This window comes from Bison bison, unplaced genomic scaffold (genome assembly GCF_000754665.1).
Source record: "Bison bison bison isolate TAMUID 2011002044 unplaced genomic scaffold, Bison_UMD1.0 scf7180017864213, whole genome shotgun sequence".
Lineage (NCBI taxonomy): Eukaryota > Metazoa > Chordata > Mammalia > Artiodactyla > Bovidae > Bison > Bison bison.
In genome coordinates, this window is record NW_011494785.1 from 9216077 (window position 1) to 9235862 (window position 19786).

General features: G+C 42.8%; 1 protein-coding gene across 1 annotated transcript in view; it reads right to left on the minus strand.

The window, feature by feature from the left end:
• Positions 1–1522: 1522 nt before the first annotated feature.
• The window catches only part of EML5 (echinoderm microtubule associated protein like 5), a 170184-nt gene continuing 151920 nt past the window's right edge, over positions 1523–19786 (minus strand). Inside the window, exons 33-43 of the mRNA XM_010845237.1 lie at positions 17603–17776; positions 15952–16160; positions 10887–11044; positions 9307–9421; positions 6979–7167; positions 6647–6819; positions 4777–4939; positions 4377–4480; positions 3488–3641; positions 2923–3023; positions 1523–2648 (exon numbers count right to left, since the gene is read on the minus strand). Coding sequence (XP_010843539.1) covers positions 2612–2648; positions 2923–3023; positions 3488–3641; positions 4377–4480; positions 4777–4939; positions 6647–6819; positions 6979–7167; positions 9307–9421; positions 10887–11044; positions 15952–16160; positions 17603–17776 — 1577 coding nt within the window. The 3' untranslated portion in view covers positions 1523–2611. The remainder of the gene's footprint in view (positions 2649–2922; positions 3024–3487; positions 3642–4376; positions 4481–4776; positions 4940–6646; positions 6820–6978; positions 7168–9306; positions 9422–10886; positions 11045–15951; positions 16161–17602; positions 17777–19786) is intronic.

The following is a 19786-nucleotide window of genomic DNA, read 5'->3' on the forward strand; positions in this document are numbered from 1 at the left end:
GTCCATGTTTCAGATGCTAAAACCTGCAGCCTTGTGGCCAACTCTTTGCTGTTGGAAGAAGAAAGAATTAACCAGTTATTAAACTATCTTCTAAGTTGCAATTTGCTGAGCTTATAAGACTTGAAACATCAGATCGAGCAAGAGAGTACACAAGGGCATACGTAAAGCTCTCGTGTTGGTAGCCTTGGCTGAAATGCAATTCCACTTCATTCTAAAAAGTTTACTCCACCGAATCTAAGGTATTTGTTCATTCGAGTGTTGACTTGAGATGCTTTATTTCTGCAGAAGAAATTTGTTTTAAATTGTATTTACAGAAATTTAAACAGACTTTTTAGTATCAATGCTCATAAATGGAGTATATTTGTATTCTCATAATTTCACTGTAAAGAATGTAAGCGGGAGACAAGAGCTCAAGTGATTTAGTTCAACCGTTTTGTGAGGAAATAATGTGCTGAAATCAGATTTTTTTCTGTTTAAGGAGACACATTAAGAGTTGCATCTTTCAGCCGCTATGCTTTATGGGCAGGCAGAGGTTCACTATAACTTGGTCCAAAATGAACCACCATCAAAAAAGTTCACAGAAAAAGAAGAGAGCAGAGGTGGCCGTGAGTGGCACCAGGATGTCTGGGCATGCGTTTCCCTACAGAGAGGCAGCCAGCGGTGCCAGGGGAGGGCTCAGTCAGTACTGCACACGGGAACAACCCTTTGGGTTAAAAATAAACGGTGTAATGCACGCGGCCTGTCCCGGCTGTTCACCTGGCCTCAGTTGATGGTTGGTGTGAGGACGGCGGTTGTGGGCTGAACTCCGTGGGACCACGTCAGGACTCGGACAGCAGGGATTGAGGCCGCCGCCCGCGGGGAGAAGGACGGCGCAGGGGAAGCAGGTCATCTTCCTGCTTGCTTAAAGCAGGTCATCTGTGTGGTTCCACGATTACGGCTGGAGTTTCTGCCTGCGCTGTAATGAGACTGAAATTTCTCTTCAGGCAAAAGCAGGTAAACTTGACCCAAGGAACATTTGAAGCTGCACCCGCCTCAAATAGAGGGGGGAGTGTGCTTCAGGGGAATTTTTAGCTTTAACTTATTGACTGCTCCTATAGAAGCTTTAAATATTAGTGTTTCATCAAATTGGGCTTAATTTAAGAGAATCCATTGACACGAAAATGAAAGAGAATGATCTTAGTGTTTCAAGCTTCTTAAATGAACACCCCAGTTAGTCCTTCAGATGCAGCTGTTCAGAGCTCTAAAACCGACCAGGTTCAGTCACTGGTTGGGCTTCCATGATGTAACTCGGCCTTTTCTGGTTGTAATATTTACAGGGTATTGCACATAGGAGACAGATGACCAGAACCCGAAAGGCTCTGTTGCACACAAAGATAATCACACGTGAAAATAAAAATCCACAGGACCAATAGCGCATCTTAAACTTCTTCATACTTAGAAAAATATATTTTTAAATAGCAGTCTGCATAATTTCCAGTCCTCAGGAAACTAGAGAGAAGCTAAATAGGAAGTTCCTGAATGGCAAGTACTGATCTTTGGCAGCATTTAAAGGGAACAGGAGTAAAGATCTAAGGTTCAGCCCCAGTCCACCAAGGAAGAATTGTAGACGAGTTATATAAGTGGACTGATACTCACTGGAAGTCCGCCTATGGGGTGGCATACATTAAACAAAATTTTTCCATAGAAAAAAAGGCTATAAAAATTTTATTTCAATAGTTACTAAATTGTGTAACTTTGTAAATGTGAATTTAATGCTTTAGTTTCCATGTTAAATGTTTCTATTAGATTGCATCTTTAAATACTCAGCATTCTCTCCCAGTTAAATAGTACTACTGTCTAAAACCTTAAACTGTACATCACTGGAAATGATGTTTATCATACTTTTTCATTAATGAGGCTATAATCACGTTCTACTGTTGAGTTACAGAGATGAATTCTGGATGTTAAGAGTGACAGCTCAGAAATGAAAATGTAGTGATCGTATACTACTGCCTTGGGATTTGTTCTTGAATTTAAAACTTGCAGGAGAAAAATGTCCTTTATTAACGCTCAGGAAGCATTATATTCTCCAGTAGACCTCCTGTATGTTTTCTTAGGGAAAATAATGTTTGCCTTTTAGAAACTGATCCTTTTTAGGGTGATGGTATATTTCCTTATGTAAACCAAGGATAAAATACTAAACAGTTGAATCTTGAAAATAAAAATTCAAAAAAATTTTTGCTAAAAAAGAATGAAAATTATCCAAGTTGGGTTTTTAAGGTTTTGGTTCGTTTTTTTGAGGAGCTCTGTCTCCCAAACCTCCCCAGCAGGGCTGCCAGATCTGCATACTCCCCAGAATGGAGGCTGGCTGTCACCATCGGTTCATTTAATCCTTTCTTGACATGGGATTACCTGGCAGTGTGTGGATTATGGACAGTTACCTTGTGCATATTACAAATATTTTGAACCGATCAGTCTTCATTTTGACAAGTTTGGGCATTTATCCCTGTTTCAGTCTTAAGTTAGCACCACTTGACTGCGCAGGGCTTGGTTCTGATTATTTTTTCCGCTTGTGTAGTCCTGCTTTTCTCAAGGCTGTTAATTTACAGAATCTTCTCAGCATCCATATCTTTCAGTGAGGCATATGTACACATTTCCAGACAAATAAACTGCAATCAGACAAAACAGCAGTGAGTTCATGATATTTCTAGATTCTCAGAACAGTTTTTCAATTAAGCTTTCAAATCATACATGCATAAAACCTTTCCTTTTAAAGTCCTTTTATTCTCTATTTACACAGTATACAAACTCCAAAGAGCCATCTGGTTTTGCTACCTTAATGATGTTGACTAGCTGAGTCCATACAATGAACCTGTCAGAAGAAGTGACATTAAATCTCTTAACTAGTAAGCTGGCGTATCTTGGGCTGAGAATGTCACCAACCTGCAGTCATCACCGCCAGCACTAACAACGTGTCGATCACCGCTGGTGAATCGGATGTTCGCCACGTGGGGTGAGTGCCCCAGGAACCTTTTGTGTTTTGCCTAAAAAACAATAAAGACCAAGGCTCAGCGTGTGTGATAGACACAGAAGTCAAAGTTCTTTCTATCAGGAACCACCATCTCCATCACAAAGACTGGAGAGGAAGCAGTTTGGACCGCAGCTATTGATTAAATGTTTTTTCAGAGTGATGGGTCTGCATTGAAAAGCACTTGCAGTTTGGTAACAGGTGGATTAAAGCTCTGGTAAAAGGCTGAGTGCAGCTTTGTTAGGGTTGTCTGAGAGACGGCGTGACTTGAGGGAAGGGGAGATGATTTCTAACCGCTTTTATTTCAGATTAATGGATTTAGGAAGCTTGGAACAAAGTTTAGAATCACAAATTTCAAAATATTTTCAAATCATGAGAGGACAATATATTTTAGCACATAGTATGTGGGAAAATGTACTAATGATTAAAAGTAAATTGGGGGTAAAGTTACATAAAATACTAAACCCAAGATAAACTTACAAATTTTTCAGGACATGGGAAGTCAAATAACTTAACCATGCCAAAGTCATCTCCCGTTACCAGGCTGATTCCTGAACGAGAGACACAGGCACAGCTGACATCTGCTTTCTCAGCGTGTCTGGACCAGATTCCCATAACTTCATCTCCTAGAATACTACAGAGAAGGAATAAAAAAAAACCCACCATAGCAAACACAGGTTTACCATACTGAAAAAGTTTCATGGTAATTAATCTCTACCTAATTACATTATGTAGATATAAGAATAAATTATGAAAAGGCATTACCTGGAAGCCTGAATTTCTCCTGGGATGTGAGTCCCCCACACATACACCTTTTCTTTTTGAAATTTTACAGTTTTAAGGGTTTATAGACTAAACAATCTTTCAAAAATTCAATTAATACTTTACAATAGCTGACAGAACTATTTTAAAAATTAAGTGTTTATGCTACAGGAATTTGATGGCATCTTTCATTTTCACTGATGATTACTGATGGTTAACTTCCACAGCCAGCAACTTTGAACCCATTCATAAGGTTTCATTTCTAATAGCTGCTATCAATAACATTCCTATAGAAAGAGAAATAATACTATTGCCTAACAATACATGTTTCTGTTTGTTATTAAACCTACTTAAGGAAATATCATGGTATCTTTAAAGTCACAACTTTGATTTCCTTTAATTAAATGAACTGACATAGAAATATACTTGATCAAGAGGGGTCCCACCCTGAGTATATCATTTTCTTAGGAAGAATTCAAGATGGTAACAAAAACTTAAAACTCAGTTACTTTCCCTCAGCGAATGGCTCTAGCTGTTCAGAAATAGGATTTTCTAGCTTTCCTGACTTTCAGTTAGTTCTTCCCTTCTGAAGACACGAAATATTTACCTAGTCCATGTAGCCCAAGTGATTCTGTCAATGGCAGCCTGATCCATAAGGTGTTTTCCTGAAGGCACTTCATAGACATGCCGTTTATAGCAACCAGTGGAGACCTTTCATAATATTAAAATGGAACAAGAATCCCATCATGTGAGAAGTAAAAATCCAAAAATAGTTCATAGTATACTGGCAAAATGCTACTTGATTTACACTTCTAATGTAATTAAGACTAAAAGATGACTGTAAAAATCTGAGCAAAAGGACTCAGAAGAACAGATTGGTAAGGAATTATGCAGAAACTGCGCAGTGGTAGTGAATGAAAGGCAAGAGCTGAGCTGGGAGCAGGAGTCTCAGAAGCACTAACCATGGAAAAGCGGAACTACTCAGAAGTGCAGTGTGCGTGCTGTACCTGGAGGTGTCTGCCGTCTGCAGAGAAGTCCATCTGAATGACGAAGCTTGGGATGTCTTTGCAATAGCTGATTCTGTTAAGGGTGGGGCCCAGTGTTAGGTCATAAAAATCCACTGAATTCTCACTGGAACCCACTGCTAGAAACCGGGAATCTGGACTAAATCTGAACATACAACAAGAGATGACATGCAAAGATGCATTAGACCACATGGAATACAGCAGTGTAAACATTTACGGGACCTCCCTGGTAGCCCAGGGGCTGAGAATCCACCTCCCAGTGCAGGGGACGCAGCTCAGATCCCTGGTCTGGACACTGGAATCCCACATGCCTCGGGGCAGCTCAGCCCGGGCGCCACAGCTCGGGCCCCTCGAAGCCGCATTAACTAAAACCAGCTTAGACCAGTGGCTTCCTGCTTAGTCCTTAGTAAGTATTCAAGACGAGAGTGTGTGATTCGGCCTCAGATTTACCTGATAGGCAAAACAGATTTTGTAGACTGATACCATATTTGTTTTATATGAACAGGTTTATATTTTACGTCAGTGTTAAGTGGTTCCTGATTTTTCATCTGATTTCATCTTTAAAAATATCTCAGCTTTTAAAAAACCACTAACAATTTACATATATTACTAAGTTACATAATTCAGTAAGATAGGATTCTTTTATCTGCGAAGATTGTATCTTAACAGCAAGGGACACAGACCAGCTTAACTCATGTCAGGCTATTAGATGAAGGGATGCAACTTGGAGCTTGGAAGAAGTTATTTTTAAATAAAATACTATCTGCCACATAAATACAGAAAGTACTATTTGCCTAGTGATCACGTGAAGCCATATGGTTTGGTGTTTTGAAAGTGCTCCATGGTCTTGCTGACATACCTTCGGAACACTGGAGGGCTTAGAGAAGCCATAATTACTGTTTTATATACTGACATCCTGAGGAAGGTGTCAACTGTAAAAACGGTCTTACTGGTAAAAAGAGTGCAAGTTCTGACAGACCTGGGTCCAGTGTTCTGTGTTGATCACACAAGTGCTCAGTAAACAGTGTGCACGCGTGCTAAGGTCACTTCAGTCGTGTCCGACTCTGCGACCCCGTGGACTGTAGCCCACCAGGCCCCTCTGTCCATGGGATTCTCCAGGCAAGAAGACTGGAGTGGGTGGCCATGCCCTCCTCCAGGGGATCTTCCCAACCCAGGACCGAGCCCAGGTCTACACTTCGGGCACTTACCACTAGCGCCACCTGGGAAGTCCCGGGTTCAGTAAACAGTAACCACCGGTAACAAAAGCTTAAGCACTGAAAAAGGCTCCAGAAAAATTTTAATGCAGATTCTGGAGCACAGATGTTCAGTGATAATGGATTAAAGGAATGAACTATATATTCAGTAGAGATTAAGAGAAGTAAAAGGTGTTTGTGGTTTAAAGTTTTAATTTTCTAAGCTTTGTAAGAGATGTTAGGGGTTTTCATTTTCCAGGTTTTTTTCTCTGTGCCATGCTGCTTGAGGTACCCTAATTCCCCGACCAGGGACTGAACACAGGCCGTGGCAGTGAAAGTGCCCAATCTTGACCACTGGGCTGCCAGGGAATTCCCGAACTTTGCAGGCTTTCAAAGGGCAGGTGAAAGGTAAGGCTTGGGGAGATGAGCTTGCTGGACACGTGTTCATCGAGCATCCCCGAGGACTTGCTGCCACAAGGCGCTGTGGCCCAGCAGACCCGTGACTCAGAACGGAGAAGCAGGCACGCACATGAGCAGCCAGGTCTCAGCGCCAAGTTTCTGGGGGGTGAGATGCTACAGGCACTAAGGACCTTTTCTCCAAGTTCAAGCTGGACCAGTTAGAGAACACCCTAGACACCCCATTCCGCTGGCTGACTGACCTGATGTCATGGATCGCACACCGTCTGTCTCTCTTCTTTCCCCATATCTTTAGGGAGCTCACAAGTAAAATGATAAATTCTCCGTTTTTCATCCCAATGGCCACCATGTCCCCTTCCGGACTGTAGCATACGGTACGAGCGGCGTGTCCCAGATTCACTTTGTTCAGCATCTTCTGCATCAGAACCAGGGGGGTCAGAGAGAATGACATTAAGTAGAGAGCTTACAAAGTAAACAGTCTCCCCCAAATTCTCCACACAGTTGTGAACTTGCTAAGTGCAATTTAGGACTCTGCTGCTTAGAAACCATAACATCTTTGAAAAGCTGCACGCACTCTGTCGGCAATGTCCCAGAGCCTCACTGTCCCGTCTTCCGCAGCGGACAGGAAGAAGTCCCTGGAGGGGTGGGTGGCGAGTCCCCACACAGGGCCGTCCACGTGCCCGCTCACCAGCACACTGCACGCCGCATTCTTCTCTCCAACTTCAATGATTTCAGCGCTCCTTGTCCCTACCAGTATCTTGCCCTGAAACACAAGTGGGGCCAAAACAGTTACTGGACCACCACAGCGGCTGCTCTCAGCAACCCCAGGATGGCCTGCCGACCTCTGCGATGCTGCGACCTGCAGCAGGAAATGCACACACCCTCCTCAAGCTGCAGCGGGGCTGCCTCTGATAAGCCCGTCGCAAGGTGAAAATGTCAGAAGTGCACTTCACACACCTAACCTACCAAGCGCGACAGCCCGGCCTGCCTCACACACGCAGGACGCTTAGCTAAGCCCATTCTGTAGCAACATGCCGGACGCCTCGCATTGCTCAGAGTCCTGTCCTCAAAGTGAAGAACAGTGTGACTGCCTTGGCACAGACAGTCGCTGTAGGGGAACTGCTGATCCCAGGACTGCGTGCTGACGGGGAGCCGTGGCTGTGCTGCCCTGCGTCACGAGAAGACTGGACCAGAGGTCGCTGGCTGGGGAGAGCAAAACCACACATCCGAAGCATGCTTTCCACTCAATGTGTATCACTTGCATTACCTTAAAATCGAAAAACCTCAACTTGCAGACACTCAGTATGTCTGGTCTTGTTCCCAGTTACTGGCATAAAGCTCCTGAAAGTGAAAGTCTGACTCTGCGACCCCGTGGACTACAGCCCGCCAGGCTCCTCTGTCCATGGGATTCTCCAGGCAAGAAGACAGGAGTGGGTTGCTGTGCCCTCCTCCAGGAGACCTTCCTGAACCAGGAATCAAACCCAGGTCTCCTGCACTGCAGGTGGATTCTTTATCAGCTGAGCCACTGGGGAAGCTTCTACAACCCTTAGAATTCCCCAGGTGATTAACAAGATAGGTATCTTTTATGCTAATCAGGTGACACCTGGACCTCACGTTAAGGGGGTGGTTGACGGCAGACCCGTGTGCTTAGAGACGGCCTGGCACTTTCACTCTCTCTTTCCCACACCTCGGCGATGGGAGAGGGGCTGATGTTGACCGATAGTGAAAGAGTTAATCAGTCAAGACTGCATAAGAAGCCTCCACAAAGGCCAGGGTTTGGAGCGCTTTCGGGCTGGTGAACAAGGGGAGATGCAGGCTGCGGGTCTGAAGCTCCACACCGCTCCATGTACGTCACGCCGGGCAGCTCCACGTCTGGCTGTGCCCGAGCTACACCCTTTACAGTAAACTGGTGACCCAGTAAGGAACACGTCTCTGAGTTCAGTGAGCCGCTCAAGCAAGTTAACTGAACCCGAGGAGGGGCCGTACAACTCTCTCATTTATAGCCCATGGGTCAGGGCACAGGTGACTGACTGGTGTCTTAAGTCCAAGAAGAACTGTGGGAACCTCCAAACGACAGCTGACCAGAGGTACAGGCAGTAACAGCTTGGCATCTGAAGGGCTGTGGGGCGGGCCAGTCTGGCAGGACTGAGCCTCCAACCTCCTGTGGAACCTGAGGCTTTCTCTGGTAGATACTTTCAGGATATAGTTGAATTATGGACGCTGGAGAATTCCTTGGTGCTGTGTGGGAAGCACTCCTGAACTCAGCACCCACACACTGGATCTGCATCCAAGCCAAAACCACCTGCTCTCAGAGAAGTCGTCGCCTGGACTGATCTAGCAGCAAGCCAGGCACCAGCTCACGCAAAGCTTTCTATGGCCAGACGCGCACCCCAGGGGCACTCGGCCAGGTGCTAGGCCACGCTGACCGCCGCAGGCCTCGCTTCTCCAGTCCTCCAAGTTTTGACGTTGACTGTGTATCGCAGACTAAAAATCTCCAGGAGGAGTAAGTGCATTGGGATATGGGAAGAAAGTACTGAATTTTAGTTAAAAGTAACTGTAAATGAAAGTAAGCATACCTAATATTTAATAGACTAAGGATAACACATATATGCATTTCATAAACACACTGTGAGTGCATGTGTAGTCAAAGGGTTTTAGAGCAATGTGTGGTTTTTCATCAAATGGAGACAGCCGCCTTAATCAAAACGAGTCAACTGGCAAAGAAATTCAACCGTCTACCAGAGTGGATTCAAGAAAACGAGGCGCTATATAGATACAGAGCTTAGGGGAGCAGCAGCTTGTCTTTCTGCAAACCGAGTAGCAGAGAAGAGGCAGGGAAGCTGGACGGCGCATCTTTGCAGCGCTGTCCCGCGAGCTGCGGGGCGAGAGGCGCGGGGCGCACCTTGCCTCTGCACACGGAGCGCACGCAGTCGCTGGCCTGGTCCGTCTCCAGCCGGAAGGCGCGGCACCGCCTCAGCTCCTGGTCCCACAGCTTGACGGCTCCTCCCTCCTTTGACCTGAGAAAAGAACCGCCCAGACCAGAAGACGCACTTACTGTTGGCGCTTACAGATACTTTTCATTATAAACAGACTACAAGCAGAACGCTAAAAAACACTCCAGTCTTTACATTACTCTAACTTTCTATGGCAATTTTAAAACACACTGGGTCTCAAGCATTCAGTTCAAGCAAATTCTATGGAAATTAATGTTTCCGATGTCAGCATAAGCCTGCTTAGTCTGTCCTCGCCATTTGTACCTTTTACTCTCATAATACTTTTTACCAAGGAAATGCGCGAAATGATTCTTGTTTTCTGGCCATGCCACGTGGCTTGCGGGATCTTAGTTCGCCCACTAGGGATTGAAGCCAGGCCACAGAAGTGAAAGCATCAAGTCCTAACCACTGGATCTCCAGGGAAGTCCCCAAAATGACTCAATGGTAGGAGGAAAATGGAAATGTAAGGTTAGATAACAGGATTAGCACTGCTATGCTACAGAATATATTTTCAGGGCCAAAAGGGCACATTTCTTTCCGCCTATTATTATTAGATATGCTACAGTTTAATAGGTTGCTAGTGAGTAGGAGTGTAAGGTTAGTTAAGGTATGGAAACACCAGTGTCACAGTAATATATGCACAAGATTAAATACAGCCTATTTATGGTTTTTCTTTTGGAAGAGATGGAAAATATATTCCTTTATTTTCTTCTAGACGAACTGTCTTAGGACAAAACCGTGCTCCCACAGCACCGTCACACGGTCCTCCTCTGTGTGACAGGCAGACGCTGCGCGTTTGTGGGCTCTTTCAATGCTGTGTAGGAACGCACTTATCTCCTGGTCCCATATACATTCCACTTTAACGAGGATATGAAGGTATCAGTAGAAAATCAATGGTAAGTATCTTGTTTCCACTGGGAGATTTAAGTCACTGAGCAAAAGGCCTTTCTTCAGACTCACATTTTGAGGTCCTGCCTTGACTTTATCTGACAAGTCTGCCTTGAGCACAAGCAAACAAGGCAAAGTGTATTTCTGGCAACCCCTCGTCCTTTCTAGCCAGCAGTGTGCATCTTATCCCTTAGTATCCAGTCTGAACAAAACAGAAAGCAGTCAAGATGCATCCCAAACCCAACGGCAAGGATCCCCGCAAAGGTCACCAGCAGAATTCTAGTCAGCAAATATTTACACAGGCAGAGAGACATGAAGAAAATTAATTCCTAACCTGCAGGATAGCTACCCATGAATATTTCTGAAAAATGATCACCCCAGTTGCTGGAGCTTAGATCTACCTACAGTGTCAAAAAAACTGGGAGCGATTTAAGGCCAGAAATAAGAATCATCACGAAGGCACTTGTATAAAAGGCAATAAAGGAGAAGCACTTGAGGAGGAAGGTCAGAGAGGCTAATCCCCGTGACCCTGACGTAACTGCGAACCGCAGCATCCTGACGCAGGGTGTGCGGTGAGGCTGCGAAAAGAAAGGGGACTCACCGTCTCTCCTTTCCCCCGGTGACGATCAGCCCGTCTCGAAGGGTGGTGTACATGGCAAACACAGGCCCGTTGTGAGCTCTGGCCACGATTCTACACAATATGTGGTCTTTCCACACACAGACATCTCCACTGATGGTACCTGTAAACGTCAAGTTATTCTGAAAAGGAGTGGGGAAGGGGAGATAAACTCATCAAAGGTTCAGGCAGAGTCAAACAGCAATTCTCTACGTAAGCGTGAGCTGCGGTCACCCTTTTGATACAAGGAGCACGGATGGCAGGAGGAACAGTGGGGTCAGGTGTCAGAAAACCTGAACTCAAGGCTGTTAGGGCCACTTCCTTTTCCATGTCTGTTGCCTATTACCTGGAATAACCTTGGTCAAGACTTCTAACCCCCACCAATATCAACTTTTTCATGTGTAAACTGAGAACATTCACACTCTCTGAGTTCCCTTTGAATTAACAATGCTGTGATCCTGGTTTATTTCACCCCTTTGAATCGCTTCCCTCTAGTTCCCCAAGGAGTAACTTCAAAGTCACTAGTAACCCAGAGTGAAAAAAAGAACAGGAAGTGAAAATAACTTTCATAATAGTTTTGATAGGTTTGATAAAATATTTTGTCATGGAAGGTGAAACTTCTGTAGCAAAATAGTAGTCTTGCAGTTGTATATGAAAATTAACATTTCCCATGATTTCTTAAAATATAAAAGTCAATGCATTTCTGCAATGAATCCAAAAATAAGATAAATCTGTTAAGGTACCAAAAGTTTAAGAACGCTTTAGGTCATCTCAAGAATTTCAGTCTTGATATAATTCGTTTACACAAAAACAAGAGAAATCAAATCCTGCATTATATGCTATTCTGTCTCCATTTAACTTCCTTTTTAGAGCTACTTGTATAAGATCCTGCACCGAAAACAATATGGAAAGAACCAATCAGAAAATAAGATTTGAATTATACCAGAAAACAGACTTTCTTTAATCTTTCTGAGAATACTAGTTTGTATGTTTAATTTCCCTGCAACAATTTAATACTATTTCAAATTCCTCGTATTTATGCTTAATCTCACATTTAGAAAACAACGATGACACTTTTCATACAGGAGCACCTTTAGTTTATGCCTTATCTGCAACTGCAATGTAAACACTAGCATTTTACTTGCCCTGCTCTTCGCATAGCCCCTAGCGTGGCGCTGGGTTAGTGGTTAGGTGGTTTCCAACTCCTGTGACCCCTTGAACTGCAGCTTCCAGGCTTCTCTGTCCAAGGGGTTTTCCAGGCAAGAACACTGGAGTGGGTTGCCATTTCCTACTCCAGGGGATCTTCCCGACCCAGGGATCAAAACCTGGGTCTCCTGCACTGTAGGTGGGTTCTGTACTGACTGAGCCACCAGGGAAGATTGGAGCATATTCACAAAGGCTTAAACTGAGTCAGTCCAGTTCAGTTGTTCAGTCGTGTCTGACTCTTTGTGGCCCTATGGACTGCAGCACGCCAGGCCTCCCTGTCCATCACCAACTCCCAGAGCTTGCTCAAACTCATGTCCATCGAGTCAGTGATGCCATCCAACCATCTCATCCTCCGTCGTCCCCTTCTCCTCCTGCCCTCAATCTTTCCCAGCATCAGGGTCTTTTCCAATGAGTCAGCTCTTCGTATCAGGTGGCCAAAGTATTGGAGCTTCAGCTTCAGCATCAGTCCTTCCAGTGAATATTCAGGACTGATTTCCTTTAAGATGGACTGGTTGGATCTTCTTGCAGTCCAAGGGACTCTCAACAGCCTTCTCCAACACCACAGTTCAAAAGCATCAATTCTTCAGCGTTCAGATTTCTTTATAGTCCAACTCTCACATCCATACATGACTGCTGGAAAAACCATAGCTTTGACTGGACGGATCTTATTTGGCAATGTCTCTGCTTTTTAATATACTATCTAGGTTGGTCATAGCTTTTTTTCCAAGGAGCAAAAATCTTTGAATTTCATGGCTGCAGTCATCATCTGCAGAGATTTTGAAGCCCAATAAAGTCTGTCACTGTTTCCATTGTTTCCCCATCTATTTGGCATGAAGCAATGGGAGCGCATGCCATGATCTTGGTTTTTTGAATGTTGAGTTTCAAGCCAGCTTATTCACTCTCCTCTTTCACTTTCATCAAGAGGCTCTTTAGTTCCGCTTCACTTTCTGCCCTAAGGCTGGTGTCATCTGCATATCTGAGGTTATTGATATTTCTTCCAGCAACCTTGATTTCAGCTTGTGCTTCATCCAGTCCGGCATTTCACACAATATACTCTGCATATAAGTTAAACAAGAAGGTGACAATATACAGCCTTGATGTACTCCTTTCCCAATTTGGAACCAATCCATTGTTCCATGTCTGGTTCTAACTGTTGCTTCTTGACCTCCATACAGATTTCTTAGGAGGCAAGTAAGGTGGTCTGGTATTTCCCATCTCTTTAAGGATTTCCCACAGTTTTCTGTGATCCACATAAAGGCTACAGCATAGTCAATGAAGCAGAAGTAGATGTTTTTCTGGAATTCTCTTGCTTTTTCTTTGATCCAACAGATGTTGGCAATTTGACCTCTGGTTCCTCTGAGATCTAAATCCAGCTTGAACATCTGGAAGTTCTTGGTTCACATACTGTTGAAGCCTGGCTTGGAGAATTTTGAGTATTACTTTGCTAGCGTGTGAGATGAGTGCAATTATGAGGTAGTTTGAACATTCTTTGGCATTGCCCTTCTTTGGGATTGGAATGAAAATTGACCTTTTCCAGCCCTGTGGCCACTGCTGAGTTTTCCAAATTTGCTGGCAGATTGAGTGCAGCACTTTTGCAGCATCATCTTTTAGGATTTGAAAGAGCTCAACTGGAATTCCATCACCTCCACTAGCTTTGCTCGTAGTGATGCTTCCTAAGGCCCACTTGACTTCACATTCCAGGATGTCTGGCTCTAGGTCGTGGTTATCTGGGTCATGAAGATCTTTTTTGTATAGTTCTTCTGTGTATCTTGCCACCTCTTCTTAATATCCTGTGCTTCTGTTAGGTCCATACCATTTCTGTCCTTTATCGAGCCCATCTTTGCATGCAATGTCCCCTTGGGATCTCTGATTTTCTTGAAGAGATCCCTAGTCTTTCCCATTCTGTTGTTTCCCTCTATTTCTTCGCACTGCTCACTGAGGAAGGCTCACCTCTCCCTGCTGCTCTTCAGCACTCTGCATGCGATGGGCGTCTCTCTCCCCGCCTCTGTCTTCTCTGCCTCCTCTTTTCTCGGCTGTCTGTGGGGCCTCCTTTGTGCCTTGCTTTGTCTTGGGGGTTGTTTTCATCATCGCCTCCAGTACAACGTCACGGATCTCCATCCACAGTCCTGCAGGCACTCTGTCTATCAGATCTAATCCCTGGAATCCATTTGTCACTTCCCCTGTATAATCATAAGGGATTTGATTTAGGTCATACTTGAATGGTCTAGTGGTTTTCCCTACTTTATTCCGTTTAAGTCTGAATTTGGCAATAAGGAACTCATGGTCTGAGCCACAGTCAGCTCCTGGTCATTTTTTTTTTTGCTGACTGTATACAGTTTCTCCATCTTCGGCTGCAAAGGATATAATCAAACTCATTTCAGTATTGACCATGTGATGACGTCCATATATGGAGTCATCTCTTTTGTTGGAAGAGAGTTTTGCTATGACCAGTGCGTTCTCTTGGTAAAACTCTGTTAGCCTTTGTCCCGCTGCATTCTGCACTCCAAGGCCAAACTTGCGTGTTACTCCAGGTATCTCTTGACTTCCTACTTCTGCATTCCAGTCCCCTACGATGAAAAGGACATCTTTCATGGGTGTTAGCTCTAAAAGGTCTTGTGGGTCTTCACAGAACCGTTCAACTTCAGATTGTTCAGTATTAATAGTTGGGGCATGGAGTTGGATTACCGTGATACTGAATGATTTGCCTTGGAATCGAACAGAGGTCATTCTGTCGTTTTTGAGATTGCATCCAAGTACTGCATTTCAGACTCTTGTTGACTATGAGGGCTCCTCCGTTTCTTCTGAGGGACTCCCGCCCACAGCAGCAGATGCAATGAACACCGCCCATTTTGTAACAAAACATTTGTGCTGATTTGCACTGTTGCTTCAAACATAAAAAAGTCAATTAGGACTAAAATGCTTATCTTCAAGTTTATTTTCCATTAGGAATGGGCAATTGATTAAATAAGGAATTTTGTATGTGAAGAAAGTTAATGTATATGGGCATAATAATGTCAAGCATTTGAGTGTGTACATTTTTCATCCAGAAAGGAAATTACTGGTCTTGTATTAAGAAACTCCATGATATTTAGCTGAAGTTTGACATGGCATACGAGCATTTTCAGTGGTGGTTTTCCTCAAAAATGTAAGTTTTAAAATTTCAGAATTATACTTTTCTTCCTTCAAGTATTACACACCCAACATAAATACGTAAAGAAAACCAACTTAGGTTTTTGATGCACCAAAGGATTGAAAAAGCCTGGCCAGGACAAGATATTAAAGGAAAGACAAGTGTCTTGTAAACCTGAAGTCCAAGTGGCATGGGGGGTGGGGAAGAGACGGCCCTGGAGCACCCTTCCTAGGAAGCCAGGGCAGGGCTGTGCTCGCGCTGGTGAGACACAGGTCCTGAGCACTTCCAACCTCAGGATAAGCAGTGAGTTAAGATGACAGGAAGCACAGGAAATCCTAAACCAAGCACCCTCTTAAACACTGGAAAGTCATATGTCACAATATGTCTTTTATTCTGACAAATTATTAGGGCCTCGGAGACGTAGGGTGACAGAAAGTTAAGGCCAGCTTTTGGGAATGGCCACGGCCCAAGGACTCAAGTCTCCATTGTAACCTTTCTCCCTCGTTCACTTTCTTTCCCACTCCCTGACTCCTCAAAGTATCAGAACTGGAAAGATGAAATACAGGCAGGACCGGGACACAGGCTAGAATTAGTGGACTACAGTGCCATACACGCCACGTTTGTGTGGCTCATCTATCTAAGGCGAGAAAATCCCCAACAGTCCAGTCTGGGTAATTCACAGCTACACGACCACAGGCAATTGAAGAGACATACTGCACCAAACGCAACAGCAAGCATGGTCTGCATCCGCGCGTCCTCCAGAGTGCTCAGGAGCCCCTTCTTGCTAAGAAGAGCTCTTCCTGCCAGGGTCCAGAACTTGACGTGCTTTACTCCCACAGAGACAAACTGGGAGTCTGAATCTGGTCGGAATTCAGCCACAAAAATACGCTGGTTGTGACCAGCTCTGCTGGCAATTTTGGCACCTAAGAAAAAAGATACAACAGAATTTTCCAGGTGAGTATAAGAACTAAGTTGATTTTTTTATAGGATTAAGCAGTTATTGAAAACATACAGTTCAAAAAACAAATGCTTATGGAAAGAAAGTGCAGGGAATTCCCCAGCAGTCCAGCAGTTAGGACTCGGTGCGTTCATTGCCAAGGGCCCAGGTTCAGTCTCTGGTGGGAGAGCTAAGATTCCACAAGCCTCGTGGTGCAGCATCCACCCCCTGCCCCCTACACACACACACACACACACACACACACACACGGGGCCTGTCCCTTGCACTGCTATCTAGCAATCCTGCGCAGACGATTACTAGTGCCCAGGGTCCTTTTTACACACTTTGCAAGTGATGTAGGATTCAAGGAGAGCTTCATTATAATTTAAGGGGCATTTTAGATTGTAGGAACCAGTCTCTCTTTTCTTTTCTACGCAACTCCATGACTTTCACTTTTTATTTTTTCACAGTTTGGGTCTTTGTTCTCTCTGCGCCCATCAGGTCATGAATTCACAGGGAATGGGCTCCCGCAGCTCAGGCTCCTTTCCACTGGTTCTCAGGAAGTGTGCTTCTCTGGGTGGACCAGCTGGAGCTTTGGCTGAACCCAAGTCCCTTTCTCTCTGGCTTCCTTCTTCTGATCATTTTCCTTCAGGCATTTCGGGAAGCTATCTTGGCTGCCAGTGTGTTTAAAATGCTCAATGCACACATTAACTCCCTTGGCAGGAATCCTGTTTGTTCACAATAAAGCCAGACAGCATGCTGGGTTACACTGCAGCCTCTCCCATTGTGCCATGGTGTCATTTGTGGGGCGTTCCATTTTAAACAGTATCTGTTCCCTTGATGTCTACACTATCACCTTTATCCTGGATTTGCAAGTATGTGGCCAAAGGACCAATGCAGGGCCATGCTTTCTGAGAGCCTGAGAACACGCATTAGGGGCTGCTCCTCTTGCCCTTCGTGCTGGTCACTCTGGCGAACTACTGGAAGATGGCAGTTCTGGCTGAAAGGTGAATTTCACTTTTTTTAACAGCTCTGTAACAGCAAAGTTTTGTCTGCAGTGTATTAAAGTAGCATTACTTTATTGCTCTTCCATTATCACTTACAACATAATTCATTTCCATTCTTCAGTAAGATACTTTATAACCAACCAAATAATAACTACAAGACCCTTTTATGCACAATTTCTTACTGAAAGGAGAGAGCAGTGAATCATTTTTAATATTAGTAACTCATTAATTTATGCTTTGTTTACAATTTCACTGGGTTTTTAAAGTGGAACCCACCTACAACAGCTTTGTATGTGTGCTGAGTGGGGCTGTAATGAATAATGGTTTCAATCAAGAAGTTAATACAAATATGAAATAGAAAATTCATTTCACCCTATATTTATTTATTTATTTATTTAAATTACAAAGAGAAAAATCCTACCTTCTTGCCATCTCCAAATGGTAACTGTATGCTCTGGGTCTAGCCCCACAGAGAGCAGGAGTTTCCCAGTAGCACTGAAACTCACTGAACACACCCCCTTTGAATGGTAGCATCTTAGGATGGACAAAGTCTGCTTGTTCACGGCATCCCAGATGTGAATAGATGGAGCTGTGGCTAAACAAAGACAGCATCCAACAGCTGTGATACACCTGTTACAGACGTTTCCATTGCTAAGGCTGACGCATACTTATGTTTGAAACATGGAAAAAATACATACCAAAGGACTATATACTTAATAAAAAATAACTCAAAACTTAGACTAAATTTAAAAAAAAGGAAAGGAAAGAGAAAGGAGAGACAGGGAGAAAAATACAGACTACTTCCTCAGGCTATAGTCCAACTGCACTTTTGAGAAAATAGATTTTAGACAAACAAATTAGGCAATCACAACTCTAAACAACTTTTCAAAAAAAAGCGTGTTCTAGACACATGTTAAGTCTTTGTATAATTATGTATATTATGGAGAAATATATAAACATTACACAATAATTAAATACCAAGATATATTTAGTACTTATGTTATATGAAGAAGAGACTGAAAGTGAATACAAATTGAGAAAGGCAATAGGTAGGAAATCACATGACTAGATCACAAAGGAAATTTTCAACCAAATAGACATACATCTGGTAAAAGCTAAGTACATATCACTCTATAAGATGGTATTTTTTTTAAAAAAAACAGGATTTTATGGGAGAAATACTACTGCTTATCCTTTTAAAATTATACTTTTTTTTTCTTTGTAGCCATTTTTACTGGCTAAATATAAATTAATTTATATTTAATATATAAACATATATATTTATAATATATAAATAACTGGCTAATATAAAAAGATTTTGAATTTTCTAAGTTAAAAAACCATAGTTTTGAACTGTTCTTTTTTCATGAATTGCACCCTATAAAAAGAAACAGATTTATGTTCAGTCTCAGAACACAAGTACTTTTAGTAAAATAATTAATACATGAAAGTGCATTTGCTTCAAATTATAAATCTGCTACAAATATTGCAAAAATAGAGAAACAGTACATCTTGACAAGCTGTCTTAAAATCACTTGATGCAGAAAGAAATTCTAGTCTCTAAAGAAAACAGTCTGATAAATTTAGACTATATTTTACACCATCTACAATTTATAGTATACAATGACAAATTAAAGCTGACAGTTATTCAAACAAGGTTATAATATATTAACCCAGGGAGTTAAATTTTAGTATCATTAAGTAAAAATTATTCAAAGATTTATGCAACTGTAAAAAAATAAAACCAACATGGAAATAGATATAAAAATTTACCACATAATAGAGCATTTATGTGTGAAAAATTGATCACAATAATTTAAGCACTGGACTAAAATTAGTACATTCCTCATTCAATAAAAGTGAAAGGATATGAGGAATTGGTAAACTTAATTCAGTAAGAAATGCTAGATGATTTATACATGCACACACACACACATATACTGGAGATCATTCTATAATTTTTTGCCAGTGACAAATATTAAACAGGTCTTCTGTAATACAGAAGTGCTTTTATATCTATAAAAAGAAACTCTGGGCAATCCATACACTGTATTTGTCTAAATGTGATGATGTAGCTAATGGATTTTTAAGAAAGAACACTCAATATTCTCCAAATTTAATATTTCATAAATTACAAAGCAAGTAACTTTCAGTAAACTGAATTCCCGAACTTTTCAAAGTTGTATTAAAAAAATCAAATGAGATGGTAAGAACTTATACCAAGAATTCACGTCTTAAAACATATAGGTCTGACTATGTTATGAGACTGTTACATACTTAGAGTGCTCTAAACGTACATCAGTAGCAATATTTAGGACTTAAATTACTGGACATTCTCAAGGTCTACCTTACAAAAGGTTAAATTGTGTCGTTTGACTTTCTCCTGTAATTTGAAAGTGGTCATGCCTGAAGCTGGAGTAGCTGAGATCCTACTCCTGCTTCTGCCCTTCCTGAGGTCGCCAGAGAGGCACGTCTCATGGATTTGGCGTGTGACCAGGGACATCTCGTCCTTTCCAATCCCTGCCTCTGGGCGGTTCTGTGTTCCTGTGGACTCAGGCTCAGAGAAGTTAAGTGCCTTGCCCTGGGTCCCACACCGCGGTGTGGC